General features: G+C 36.5%; 1 protein-coding gene across 18 annotated transcripts in view; it reads right to left on the bottom strand.

Moving 5' to 3' along the window:
* The window catches only part of Mlip (muscular LMNA interacting protein), a 254,788-nt gene that overhangs the window by 63,236 nt on the left and 175,769 nt on the right, over positions 1 to 15,783 (bottom strand). For all 18 annotated transcript variants that reach the window (XM_028773567.1, XM_028773571.1, XM_028773569.1 and 15 more), the window contains 2 exons: positions 14,222 to 14,266; positions 4,140 to 4,184 (listed from right to left, as the gene is read on the bottom strand). In XM_028773567.1, coding sequence (XP_028629400.1) covers positions 4,140 to 4,184; positions 14,222 to 14,266 — 90 coding nt within the window. The remainder of the gene's footprint in view (positions 1 to 4,139; positions 4,185 to 14,221; positions 14,267 to 15,783) is intronic.

Below are 15,783 nucleotides of genomic sequence, written 5' to 3' on the forward strand. Positions count from 1 at the left end.
AGTGTTAGATGCTGTGATGGGCAAGAGTGTTAGATGCTGTGATGGGCTGAGAAATCATTTACTCTAGACATCAGCATTCTTAAGTGCCTCAACAAGAAAACACCTGTTTGTGAACTCTGAAGCTGCCGCTATGTGAGGCTGCTAGGACCTATTCAGTCAAATGAGACCTAGGCTTTACCATCTGTAGTATCAATGGAGGTGAATACAACACAACTCTCAACTAATGCTAATAAAGACATACTTTTAAAAGACAGACAGACAGACAGACAGACAGAAGAAAAGAAAGCAAGAAAGAAGAGAAAGAATAAAGTACTGAGAGTTCACTAACATGATTTTTTTTGTTGAGAAGAGATTTGAAAGACATTGGTCTAAGGCTGCTATTTTTTAATTAATAATTCATCACAAGTACATTTATAATTCATCACATGTACATTTATAATTCATCACATGTACATTTATAATTCATCACATGTACATTTATAATTCATCACATGTACATTTTCATTTGAACACTGCTACTAGTGGACATAAAATTAGATTTTTTTCAGAGTTGAGAACTTAAAATCATAATTCTATGACAGCAAGTTGCTTCCTCTGGCTGTGGACCAAAGATGAAGATTTAATGCCAGGAGTGACCTAGCAAGTTTGTTCCCAACATTTTTTAAATAATAGCTTCTATGGCAATATCTTTCCTAAATTAGTAACATAAGGTGACATGAGGCAGAACAAAAGACATAAAAGGGACCCAGTTTTCAAGTCTGTTATCTCATGGTTTTTGTTGTTGTTGTTTTGTTGGCTGGTTTTGAATCATAAGATGGCCATACAACAGTAACAAGCAAAAGAGTATGACATAGAAAACACTGAACCTGATAGATGCTCAACTGATTTGCTGGATCAAAACATGTTTAAAGTGAGTAATTGTTACTTGTTTCTGTTTGCTTCTATCTTCTCACCATTCAGTGTTTGAGTTTTTCCTTAGAAACGTTGTAGCAAAAAAGCTTGTAGGAGTCCAAAATCTAGAATTTTACACTGTAGGCAAAAGAAGCAATATCTAATTTATTTAACAACTCAATTGGTGAATGGTAACCATATCTAATTCATGAGAAACTTCTTGAATCAAATATTGACACTTAGTTTATTCTCAAATAAATATCCTAGCTTTCAAAATCTTCTAGTTTATGGTAAATTTCCCAAGAGTAAAAAGAGTCATTTTTATTCTGTGAGACTATTGAGATGACCCTCGGTGATTATGAGGATCCAATGAAATAAAACGCATGACAGAACTTTGTAAGGAAAATATAAAAATTTTGAAAGGTAAAATACATACTTATAAATATAAAGAATGTATACAGAGTGTCAACTGCAAGCACCCTAGATAACTCATGAAAACATCTACTTACTGGGTTTTTATTTTTAAAAGTTTTATAACTACCATAACAGATCTATAAAACTAAACAGTATTCAATAATTATAAAGTACATCCCATAGCTCAGGAACTGTTTTGTCGAATATAAACAGTGCAGATTGACCAGACTGAACTATTTTGATAGACAAAAGACAATAGTGTGAGTCACGACTGAGGAAGCAGACATGACGAAGTCCACAGCTTCTACGTATGCTGTGTCAAGGAAAACTGGTCAAGGAGAAACTGCCTTTGAGCTGAAAGAAGACATCAGTTCTATACAAACGCCCTTCTAAACAACAAGACTTAAGGGCCCTCAGAAAGCTGAGTCATGCCCAGAAGAGCAGGATACAACAGCTGGCACTCGGAACCAGAAACAAAGTAACTGCCCACTTAAGGTTCTTCTTTATTCTGTTCCAGTAAGCTGCATTTGCTCCTGTTTCTATGTGTCCGTGGGGTTTATTTTCTAAACCTCCTATGGTCTGCTCTGAAGATTTTGCAGCCCATCCTGAATGATTTGCAATGGCATGGAATTTCAATCCAAAAAAGCCAGCTGCCGTCTAACCCAGGCTCCCTTCATAAAAGTAAATGAACAAATACATAGATCTTACCCATCTTGTTCAAACTAAACTGTTTCCAAACCAGAGAAAAGGGGACACACTCATCTTTGTTAATATTGAGATGGTCCAGTTCCAGAATTAGGAAAGCTCTGTCAGAGCTTCAAACTGAAAGCCTATGTCTTCCATTTCCTCTTGCTCTTTTTTATATGCCACAGGAAGCACTATCCAGCTGGTTCCACTGTCCCCATCCTCTCTGCACCTCTTCATTGACTCATCACATTTACCAGATGATGAGAAGTTTCAGGATGAGCCAGACCCTGGGGTGGTCGATGAAGACAATAGTTCTCCAGTAGCCCCTTTCCCAATGTACTCTACTCAAAGGGTATTTGTCAAGTCCCTCAAACTATTTAAAAATCAACAATAATGATTCCTTTTGAAAGCCACACAGAAGGTTGAACACTAATGCTATAATCTTAGATAATATATTTAAACTCTTGCAGCCTCTATGTCACTGCCTGTAAAAATAGCTTCTCATATCTTTTTAATAATCTAAGGCTTTGGGGTACAATAATATCGTAATTTTCCATAGGACCATATTGAAAATAGTTTATGGTGCTGTATGAGCCTCATAAAAATCCCTTCAGGCTGACACTGTACTTATTACTTATGCCACTTAGAGGTAGGAGATTTCTTTCCAATGGTTATCTACTGTGTTGATGTTAATAGAGGAGAAGCTAATATTGTCAGTGAGACTCCTAAAAGTCTCCAAAATAGTTTCTCAAGCTCAATATATAAATAATATTTGGCTGCTAGAATGGGAATGTAGCACACACACACACACACACACACACACCATACACACACACACACTTTGCTTACATTTTGAAGTGCTGGGGATTGAACCTGTGTCTTATGGATGCTAGACACTAGATAAGTACTTCACCACTCAGCTGTATCCCAAATTCAGAATGCAAATATTTTAAGAGCTAAAGTCATGACTCTTTGGAGCTGTACAGTTGTAATGACAAGCGAATAAATAGGCCAGGTTGAAGATATTTAAAAGCCTGAATTTAGCACTCAACAACTTTGATTGTATCTATTGTTTAAGCCAGGGTCTAATGGGAGCAGTTGGGAAGAGGCTGTGGGTATCCAAGTTGGGTTCCTAGGTGAGCCTGATAGCTGTGAAATGTAGCCAAAACTAGTCTCAACTTCTGCAGGCACAGCATTAGCCTGGACCTACTACTGTTCCTTTTGCCACTGCTGGGATTGTGATCTACCAGGCATGGGTTAAAATGGCATGTTCTAGAGGTTAGATCTGTAATGCCCAGTTCTAGCACTGCTGAGTCTTTCAAGAGCTCAAACCACCAGCCCTTCAAATCACCTGCTAAGGTCAATTAGTTGAATTGAGAGCTGATATACATGTAAATACTTAGCTTTCAAAAACTCTGCTTCCTAAAGAATGAATATATGCATTAACAATCTACTGAAATAATGCCTATCTAACATTCATATCCAATTATTGAAATTAGTCCATTTGTTTCATTTATTTCTTGATAGAGTGACTATAACGTTTTAAATATGCATATAATAACAATTAAAGAAAAAGACCATGAATTTGAAAGATCTGGGAGATGGTACATGGGAAGACTTAGAAGGAGAAAAAGGAAAGAGGGAAAAATTGTGTATGTACACTATAATCTCAAAAAAATTTAAGTAATATTTTTAAATTTTTATGTGTGGATTACATTTGTCATTCTGAATATATTTCTATTGCTTAGCATAGATTAGACCATTTACATACTAATTCTCATGTGTGACAATCTCTTTCATCCACACATATCCAGAAGCTACCCCATATTATCTTTTTTGATCTCCTTGAACTGTTTTGGATCCTTCCCATCAAGAAACGGTCTCTCAAAATTCAAATCACATTTTTTTCTGACTCAAATCAATCTCTGTAACACTATTTGTTCAGAGATAATGGTAGTTACAGTCTATAAATTGTCTTATATGTTAGCTACCTAAAGTGCAGCCATCATGTGACTTTACTAAAAAATTAGTAAATTTTGTTAGACAGGTGTGAGAAAACTTATTATCTCTTCATTCTCATTCAGTGGAGATTTCTTGAGAAATCAGAATGTTTAAAACAAGTAAATAACATACAACAAGATACATACCAGTTGACTCTCAGACACTGAAGATGATGATGATGAAAGATTTGCCTAAAATTATAAACATGATAGATATTAGTGAAAATATTTAGTAAAAGAAATTCCTGTGTGTTGTTTAGTATTTTACTAGGACAATGCATGTTCATTTTAGGATATTGAAAAATATAAAGGAAATGGAAATGCATTATATCAAGAAATGGTCCTTTCGAGCAGAGTGGCACATGTCCTTGGCACGATAGCTCACAAAGCAGAGTATATGCTATTTTTCTTCTTATCTTAATACTGTAAGTATCACCATGTGATACCAACGATTCCTCAACGTTAGATAGTATCTTCTGTTTGTTCAGTCCATATTTTATTTAAACATAACACTATTGTTGATAATCATGTTTACTTACATGAAAATGAAACACAAGGCAGATTGGTCTCAAAACATATATTAAGAGAAAAGCATGACAGGACTCCCTGGTGTTGAAAATGAAAATCATTTGCTTTCAAATTTCTTTACAGATCTTGTTAATATTATCTCTTTGTCATTGGTACCTATATTTCAGTCCTTTCACCTGAATTTAATTTCTTTCTTTTTATTAAATTGTATTTTGGTAAGAGTATTAACATAAGATCTGCCCTCTGCACGAGCCTTGCCTTATGTACAGTGTACAGAGTGCTGCTGATAGCACATACTCCACACACCAACTGCTCATTGAACCTTTCAACCTGCTCAGCTGAAACCTAGTATTCATGATGATGTCTCCCCCACCACCACCTCTACAAGTGCCAGTTTCCTTCTTACTGAAGTAAATAAATACTTTCTTTTCATATTATATTTCTATGAGTCTTTTCCTGCATTTTTTTATTTCATCTTTACTTGAAAAATAATTGAAACGTAACATTTTTCTATCCCATCAGCACTGGTTCCTGTTGTTGCTCTTAAAGTAAGCATGACTTAGTGATCAGATCTTTGCAACTAGTTAGGATTTTACACTTTACTTAATAACATTACGTGTTTCACTGTGATCTTCCTGGAGGATAGGGTTGATAGGGGTGGGGCAAGCAGAGAAAAGCTAAGAGATGACGTTGAAGGAAGGCTTGGATGAGGCTTCATTCATGCTGGATATGAGTCATCGGCTGTACTGTCTAGGGCTGTAGCTACAAATATGTTCTTCACAATTACTAAAGTCTATTTTAAAAATTCTTGCCACATATAAAACATACAATTTGGTAGGGAGATATAATTATTGATTACTTTGATCAAACTTTGTATAAAGTATGCTCAGATTGGACATCACAGTGTATTCATTCCATGGATATAAAATTATTTGTCAATTAAAGATCAGTATAAATCTTCATAAAATAGTATAGCAGATTTTCAGTAAGGTTACATATTTAACATCAAAGAAATTCTGTTAGCTATATTTCCTGGTTGGTTAGTTTGGGTTTGGCGTGTGTTGTTTGTTTTCTAGGGTCTCATTACAGCCTAAGGTGGGCTTAGCCTCATGACCTTCCTGCTGAGCATCCAAGTGTTGACAACAGAGTAATGTGCAACCACGTCCTACTTACAATCAGGTTACATAGGAACCAAGAGTGAAGCCTGCAATGTGAGGATGTGACTATCTGTAAAAGATAAATGACTACATAGGGCCCTAACTCTGCTAGCGAGGCTCGGAGAAACTAATTTTGCTTCCCAAAAACATAATACCAAAGTCACAAAGTGCCACCAGGCCCCTAAGTCACTGTCTGGAGCTCCATTTCCCTGGAAGCCATATTGGAGAAACTCTAAAATTGCTTAAGATGATATCCTCTTGTGACTGTAAGACATAGAACTGATTCTGTCCTCTTCATGCTAGGGGAGCAAAGTCTGATGGTAGCCTCCACTCCACCCCAGCCCCTTTCACACACGTGTGCACTGCAGCAGCACATACAAACAGGAAAATGAATAAACGAAGATAACTGGTAGAGTGGCTTTCTTGCCTCCGTTATGTACAGCCCTTCTTGTAACTCATCATCTTCTGGAAGCAGATCTGGATCTCATGTGGGATTTAAGTTACCCTTTCCCCTAAGATCTATGCCTTCCCTGAGCAGCACCTGAGTCACTCCAGCATAGCAACGCCTACAAGCATAGCAACAAGAAGAACGTGAGAGCTGAGTAAATGAGAGAAGATGACCTTTATTTGAATATCTGTGTATATAGTGTGAAATATTCTTAATAAGGTTTGACACATTTTTCAATATATTGTGATATTTAGGAATCAATATTCTTCCCCTGTAATGACATTTTCTGTCCCCTGAGCTCATTAAAATGGGATTTTACCTATAAACTATCATATATTTAATAAGGTTGTACCATTTATTTTTGTGGAACTTAAAAGTAATTCATGAAATGTAAAAAATTCATGAAATAAGTTATTATCAAATAGAATGTTACTCCAAAACCAAGGGGTGTGTTTTCTTTTTTGATAAATTCATTAGAAGCACAAATATTCTCTTTTATATGATTAAATTTTATTAAGACTGCATGCCGTGATTTTTAAATTACATGAATGAAATACATTTATACAGGAGCTAGTTCATAAAAAATAATAAAGGCAAATGCAAAGCAGAGAAAAATTTCCTTCCAAAGACAAAAGACTGAATGAAAACTGAAGTAGTGTTTAATATAAAATTTATTATTTCACATATAGAACAGAAACTACCTCCGAATAAATGTTGGAATACATCTCAGTGGTAGAATAGTGGCCTACCATATACAAGTACTTGGGTTTGATTCCCAGCAACAGAAGAAGATAGGAGAGGATGCTGGATATTTTGTAATAAAGAAATGCACCACACAGGACTCCTTGGTGGTTTAAATGAACTACTTAAAGTTCATCTGCCACTGGCTGTTATTGCTGAACTTAGCATCTATCTAATAGTCAAATAAAATACTATTGATAACTGATCTACTCAGTCCTACAAAAAGCCTAATACTACATGTTCAATATGTTTTTAGCCCCATTGCGTTTCTATTACACTTAAGAATATCTCAACTAAATTACTTAAAAGTCGCCTTTGCTTCAAGGCTACCTTGGGAGAAGCAGTAAGAAAGCTTTAATCAACCTAAATGAATAAGGATGTCATTGATCCAGACTCAACCTAAAACACTGTAAAAGACAGTGAGACAATTTTTAAAGAAACGCTAGCTACTGACTTCACTCCTTCCCTCCCTTTATTCCTTTACTTATTCCAGTCCTTTCTTTCTCCCTCTCTTCTCTTCTCCTCCTCTTCTCCACCACTTTTCTTTCTCTCTTTCTGATAAAGTCTTTCACCCAAGACTCATACAAAATAACTATTCATAAAGCCCTTTTTGCTTCATTAAGCTGCTGCAATAATTACAGGAAAGTTGAAAATCCCATAAGCATCCTGACATGCTCATTCTCCAGGAAGTACCCAGTCTGTCTGTCTCTTCTAAGAGCATTCAGTTCTCTGGCCTGTTCCCCTATTTCTATAAGAAAGTGAACATCTCATTTGTTATGTTAGTTTCTTGTTGTGGCCTCCATGGGCCTTTACATCTCAGAAGTGAGGGCCTTGCCATTTCGTTCACCTTACTCAAACCCATGATACCTCAATGACTTGTACAATAAATAAATACTTGCCAAATCAATGAATAAAAAGGGAAACTGGACACCAGAGTTGGGAAGTTCTAACTAGTTTTCCCACTACTAATGATCCCTGGATTATGTTTGAGACTAGGGATTTAGTGTATTTGAAACTTGCTCAGGTTATCCTCAAATGCAGCACAGTTTTCTCTGTGACTCTCATCCTGCCCTTTCCCTGTCCTCTCTGTGGTACTCTGGCTGGTAAACTGCAGTGGCCCCTGATTTTGAATGGAATCTAGGACTCTCTTCAAAGTTAATGAAATATGGAGTCTCACTGTGTATATCACTGTGAACATGCCTAATGTCCCCAAGAGAGTGAAATACTAAAATTTTCGTCCATAGACTTCTCAAAGCTGTCCTGACAGGACATGAGAGAAAACAAAGATGAGAAATTAATGAAGTAAAATCTATTCAATTTGTACTTTGATGAAACATCATGTGTTTTATCTATTATATTAAAATTTCAAAAATGAATTATTGCCTTGTTGATTTTTTAAAAGTCAGAATATATTTCTTTTAAGACAGATGGTTGATGTAAGAGGATGGCCTAAAGCTAAACTGAACTTCGTGCTCTAAAAATTGTATTATTTTTTCTTAGAGTAAATGCATCCGCTTTCACCTAGTAATTATGGTAGCAGCATCTATGTGTTGGTAAGTATGAGATATCTATAAGTTGACACACACACAAAAAAAAAAAAACTGATTTTATCTGCCATTCTAAAAGGTACTCTACTCTTCCAAAAGGCAAAGATGTGGACATATTTAAGATATCACACATTTAAATGCTATGTTGTAAGAGAAAGTAAAACTCCACATTTCTTTCTCAAGAAACAAACTTCAAGGTCAAGAATCTTAGTAGAATTAAAATTATATTTGTTCTAATCTAATGCTGAATTTGTTTAATGATTCACAGTTAACTTAAAATGACTCAGCTGCTCTCACAGGCTGGAAAATAATCTTTAACTAGGTCCCTCAATAAAGAACCTTCTAAGTTCCTGAGTAGATGACTTAGTGAGTTAGATGATCTCCGTGAAAGCTCGAGGACCCCAGGCCTGACCTGTACCCTCACCAGGCATTGGCAAGCTATCTGTAACCTCAGCACTCAGGAGCCAGTCATCTTGGATTCAGCTGACTAGCTAGACTGGCTAAAGTGTCAAATTCCTGATTCAAGTGGGAGTCCCTGCTCTGGTAAATAAAATGGAAACTGGTTGCAGAAACTCCTGATATCAAATTCTGGTCTCCACCTCCACACAAGTGTAGTCATTATAGATAAGTCCACATGCAAACACAAATATAAAACTTAAAAGAATAATTTAAAATAATCTATAGAGATTGAAGCATCTCTTCCAGAAATAGTCCAGCTGCTATTACATTAAGATACCTCCCCAGGGTGTGGTTAGCTAGAAGCTAGTGACTGCTAAACATGAAAGGTGGTCTACTCTTTATGAAACTGAAGCAATTGATGAGAAAGTTTAGCGAGAAAAATATTTTAGGTACTTTTTCTTGGGACTAGTCCTTAAAACACAGTATCTATAAGTCATACAAGAAAACTCATATATACTTAATTAATGTTTTTTCCTTGTGCCCACTAAAGAATCAAGGAACCCGAATTAAGAATCTTCTAGTCTTATAACAATAGGTAGGTGTAAGAGAAGGGAGGAGATTTGGGTAAAGGCAAAAATGAGGGGAAAGGAAGAGACACACTATAATTTATGAATAATCTCATTGTTATTCATGTGTCTAAGGGCTGTTCACATAAGGATTATATAAACCTTAAATTAATCAAATGAGAACACTATCAGCATTCCCTATCTTGGGGATGAAAATGAAGGCACAGTAAGATAAAATAAGTGATCTTCCCCAGAAGCGAAAGTTTCCATCAGGGTCTAGCCTAGCAACATCTCCAGTCTTTTAGAGCATTCCTCCAAAGGGTTTCCACTAGTAATGGAAACTGACGGCAAATGCTTCCAGGAAATGCTCTGAACCATGTTCCTGCCACGTCCTGTAAACATCATTTCCCGAATGTGATAAAATTTAATAATTTCACTGAGCTTATTGTGTGCCTTAGGGAGAGCCAAATGAAAGCAGAAAAGTGTCAAGTGCATTGATTGCATGACACACAGTCCACATTTAATAAGTAATTATCATTGATAATGATGAAAACTACAGATTAGCGAAAACAGTGTGCAGTATAAAAGGAGTAGTTTAATGGTTTATTTTAGATTAGATGCTCAGCACTTGCTAGGAAACTGTCTCATTTGTAGCATGTCTGTGAGGAAGCAGATGAGGACTATGATCATGGCATGTATGACAGGAATGCGTAAGGCTCTATGTGCATAGCGTACTAAGCCAGCCCAGTATCATTCAAATTAGGCATATGAGTTAATATCTACATATCTGGTGGTGTAAGTACTCTTCTTTAAGATTATTTATTTATATGTGTGTGTCTGACTGTATGTATGCATGCCACATGAGTATTTGTTGCCTGCCACAGGCTTAAAATAAATAGCATCAGATCCCCTGGAATTAGAGTTACAGCCAGTTGTAAGCTACCATATGAATGCTGGAAACCAAACCTGAGTGTTCTACAAGAGCAAACAATGCCCTTATCCCCTAAGCCATCACTCCAGATTCCTGATTATTTTTACGTAAACAGATACTGAATTACTTGCTAATTTAAACACAGGAAAGCAACTAACTAATCACTCAATCAAACTGGTAATTCCTTTTTATATAGAATAACTTCAACTTGTCAAGCAAACAAGTTGACTATTTCTTAAACACAGAAGCAGTGCTTATAAAACTAAACGACATCTAAGCTTTCATAATTATAGGTACAAAAGATAGGTGATACAGTTCTGCTTTGTTTAGCTAAGTGAATTAGACAATAACTCATTTAAAAAGGAATTCAATCAATACAGTTATTTGATTCTGTACACCTGACATATCTGATTTCCTATATCTGAGCCAGTCATAGCATCTTACCCCATTCCACTTAGGAAGAGTGAATTATAATTATACAGTATAACCAATGAAAAGCTGAGTTCCATTTAAAATGTGTACATGCCTCCATTTTAAATGTAGCAAGCAAAGAAACTGAAGAAATTCAAAAAAAATCATCAGATCCTACTACAAAGGCCTATACTCAACAAAACTGGAAAACCTGGATGAAATGGGCAACTTCCTAGACAGATACCAGGTCCCAAAGTTAAATCAGGAGCAGAAAAATTATCTAAACAGTTCCATAACCCCTAAGGAAATAGCAGCAGTAATTAAAAGTCTCCCCACTAAAAAAAGCCCAGGACCAGATGGTTTTAGTGCTGAATTCTATCAGACCTTCAAGGAAGACTTAATACCAATTCTCTTCAAACTATTCCACAAAATAGAAACAGAAGGCTCACTACCCAATTCATTCTATGAAGCTACAATTACACTCATACCCAAACCTCACAAAGACCCGACAAAGAAAGAGAACTTCAGGCCAATCTCCCTTATGAACATTGATGCAAAATTACTCAATAAAATTCTATCGAACCGAATCCAAGAACACATCAAAACAATCATCCATCACGATCAAGTAGGTTTTATCCCAGGAATGCAGGGATGGTTCAATGTTTGGAAATACATCAATGTAATCCACTATATAAACAAACTCAAAGAAAAAAACCACATGATCATCTCACTAGATGCTGAGAAAGCATTTGACAAAATTCAATATCCCTTTCATGATAAAAGTCTTGGAAAGATCAGGAATTCAAGGCCCCTACCTAAACATAGTAAAAGCAATTTACAGCAAACCAGTAGCCAACATCAAACTAAATGGAGAGAAACTTGAAGCAATCCCACTAAGATCAGGGACTAGACAAGGCTGCCCACTCTCCCCCTATCTATTTAATATATTACTGGAAGTCCTAGCCAGAGCAATTAGACAGCAAAAAGAAGTCAAAGGGATACAAATAGGAAAGGAAGAAGTCAAAATCTCACTAGTTGCAGATGATATGATAGTATACTTAAGTGACCCCAAAACTTCCACCAGAGAACTCCTAAACCTGATAAACAACTTCAGCAAAGTGGCTGGTTATAAAATCAACTCAAACAAATCAGTAGCCTTCCTCTACATGAAAGATAAACAGACTGAAAAAGAAATTGTGACACCCTTCACAATAGTCGCAAATAATATAAAATACATTGGTGTGAATCTAACCAAGCAAGTGAAAGACCTGTATGACAAGAACTTCAAATCCCTGAAGAAAGAAATCAAAGAAGATCTCAGAAGATGGAAAGATCTCCCATGCTCATGGATTGGCAGGATTAATATAATAAAAATGGCCATCTTACCAAAAGCAATCTACAGATTCAGTGCAATTCCCATTAAAATCCCAACTCAATTCATCACAGAGTTAGAAAAGGAAATTTTCAAATTCATGAAATTCATTTTTGTTTTGTAATAACAAATACCCAGGATAGCGAAAACTATTCTCAACAATAAAAGAACTTCTGGAGGAATCACCATCCCTGACCTCAAGCTGTACTACAGAGCAATAGTGATAAAAACTACACAGTATTGGTACAGAGACAGGTAGGAAGATCAAGGGAATAGAATTGAAGAGCCAGAAATGAACCCACACTCCTATGGTCACTTGATCTTTGACAAAGGAGCTAAAACTGTCCAGTGGAAAAAGGACAGCATTTTCAACAAATGGTGCTGGTTCAACTGGAGGACAACATGTAGAAGAATAAAAATTGATCCATTCTTATCTCCTTGTACAAAACTCAAGTCTAAATGGATAAAGGACCGCCACATAAAACCAGATACACTGAAACTAATAGAAGAGAAGGTGGGGAAGAACCTTGAATACTTGGGCACAGGGGAAAAGTTCCTGAACAGAATACCAATGACATATGCTTTAAGATCAAGAATTGACAAATGGGACTTCATAAAATTGCAAAGTTTCTGTAAGGCAAAGGACACTGTCAATAGGACAAAATGACAACTAACAAATTGGGAAAAGATCTTTACCAATCCTACATCTGATAGAGGGCTAATATCCAATATATATAAAGAACTCAAGAAATTAGACTCCAGACAATCAAATAACCCTATTAAAAAATGGGGTATAGAGCTTAACAAAGAATTTTCAACTGAGGAAACTCAAATGGCCGAGAAGCACCTAAAAAAATGTTCAGTATCCTTTGTCATCAGGGAAATGCAAATCAAAACAACCCTGAGATTCCATCTCACACCAGTCAGAATGGCTAAGATTAAAAACTCAGGTGATAGTAGATGCTGGCGAGGGTGTGGAGAAAAGGAATACTCCTCCATTTTTGGTGGGATTGCAAGATGGTGCAACCACTTTGGAAATCAGTTTGGCGGCTCCTCAGAAAATTGGACATAGCATTACCTGAGGATCCAGTTATACCACTCCTAGGCATATACCCAGAAGATGCTCTAACATATAACAAGGATACATGCTCAGCTATGTTCATAGCAGCCTTATTTATAGTAGCCAGGAGCTGGAAAGAACCCAGATGTCCTTCAACTGAGGAATGGATACAAAAAAATGTGGTACATTTACACAATGGAGTATTACTCAGCTATTAAAAACAATCAATTTGAGAAATTCCTAGGTAAATGGATGGAACTAGAAAATATTATCCTGAGTGAGGTAAGCCAATCACAAAAGAACACACTGATTATTGGATATTAGCCCAGAACCTTGAAATGCCCAGTATGCAACTCACAGGCCACATGAAGCTCATAAAGAAGGAAGACCAAATGGGGGTGATTCGGTCCTTCTTAGAAGGAGCAACAAAATTCTCAAGGGAGCAAATATGGAGACAAAGTGAGGGACAGAAACTGAAGGAGGGCCCGTCTGAAGACCATTCCACCTTAGTATCCATCCCATGTGCAGTCACCAAAGGTAGATGCTGATGTGGAAGTCAGGAAGTAAATGCTGATAAGAGCCTGATATAGAAATCTCCTCAGAGGTATGCAAGAGTCTGACATATTCAGAGGGAGATGCTCACAGCTAACCGTTGAACGGATTATGGGGTTCCCAGTGGAGGAGTCAGAGTAAAGACTGTAGGAGCTGAAAGGGTTTGTGGCCCCATGAGGAGAGCAACAATACTAACCAACCAGAGCTCCCAGTGTCTAAACCACCAGCCTGGGAGCACTTAGGGAGGGATCCATGGCTTCAGCTGTATATGTAAGAGTGGAAGGCCCTGTGGGCATAGGTGGGAGAAGAGATCCTTGGTCTCATGAAAGCTGGACGCCCCAGGGGGTGGGAATTTGAGGGTGGAGGGGGTGGGAGTGGGGTGGGTAGGTTGGGGTACATCAACAGAGAAGCAGGAGGAAGGGTGAATGGATAGGGGGTCCCTGGGTGGATGGGGGATGAGGTAAGGGGATAACATATGAAATGTAAATAAAACATCCAATAAAAAAAAGATACTTACATATTTGGTTTCTCGACCAGCTGCTCTTGGATGAGTTGTAGGAGTCTGCATGAAAATAAAAATAATTATGCATCTCAATGATTAGTGAAAAATGAAAGGTTTAAATTTTAAGGCAAGAATGCATCTTTTTCTCTGTTAAGGCTTTCCAACCATGAATCCCACTGATACAGACAAAATTCCATTTATCTTTAAAAATTGCTTTTTTAAATTGTCCCCCTTTGTTAGTCTCTTCATAGCTGTTATTTGTTCATACTCTGGCAATTTCCTCTTATTTATTAATAATTTACCCATGAATCCCATAGTGCCAAATCACAGTTCATCTATCATTTTTGGCTGACTCAAAATTCACTAGAAATTCCTGTTGTGACAGTTCTTTGAGCTCCTTATGTCCAAATACATTCATCCCATCCTAACTCAACTTTACCTCCATGGATAGCATGAAAGCTCTCTGAAATTTTAACTTTAAATGTCCCTCCTTCAAAACTCTTTCTTTATCCATACCTTCATGTCTTTAATACTTCTGATATTGACTATATTACAGTGGAATTTCTAAATTACTTACCCTCACTAACTTTATTCTGGTTCTATTACATCATAATTTGCTATTAATAAAATATTAATTAATGTTCAATTAATAATCAATATGAATTAATATCAAACCTAGTGTCTAATATTTCATTTATCCTATCTTCCTCTCTTTATGTGACAAATCTGCTTGTAAAACAAAAGCCTACATGTGCTCTCTGATCCATTTGTCTCTATTCTTACACAACTTGATTTCATGCTAACTAAATGACCATCAACTTCACCTATACACAATCCAGATAGCTTGATAATCCCCTAATGTTTTTTCCCTTAGGTCTACTTTCTGAGGTAACAGAAACAGATTTGAGCTTCAAGTGTGACCCAAAAGACTATATTTGCTCTTCATGATGGTTAGTCTTCATTGTTAGCTTGTCAGATTCTAGAATCAGATAACTGTGCTAAGTGGTGTCCTGTTTTAGACATTCAAGTCATAGTAATGCGGTTACCAGGGCTCAAAGCAGAGTACAGAGTGTCAGGGGAGGACAAATCATGACAGTGTTCAGAGACCAAAAAATAAAGCACCTTATAAGGTCTTTCAATTATATTCTGGGAGGAAATATGTAGGTTTTAAACAAGAGTTATAGAGGAATACTTCAACAAAATCTCTGTGTAGTATACTAAGAACAGAGCAAAGTGAGGTATCCACATACCAATGATGCTTCTGTGCTGGTCAGCAAAATATGACAACTTTAGTAGCACAGAAATTATGTAAAATCACATTCTATAGATATTTTAAAACTCTAGTGAAAGAAAGAGGAGATATTGAATATGACAAAAAGAGAGAAAATCATGCAAAGTTTATGGACTTATGCAACTGAAAGAATACTAAAAACAAATGTAAAGAGGTGGTGGGTGTGATCACTTGAGAGACAAAAACTCTCAACTGCATCTTCATCTGTTCTGAGCTTAAAACCTTTTTTGTAGCTCTAAATGGAACAAAGACTAAATAGTTAGGAATCTAAAACTCAAAAAAGTAT

Source organism: Grammomys surdaster, unplaced genomic scaffold (assembly GCF_004785775.1).
Source record: "Grammomys surdaster isolate TR1022 unplaced genomic scaffold, NIH_TR_1.0 231, whole genome shotgun sequence".
NCBI lineage: Eukaryota > Metazoa > Chordata > Mammalia > Rodentia > Muridae > Grammomys > Grammomys surdaster.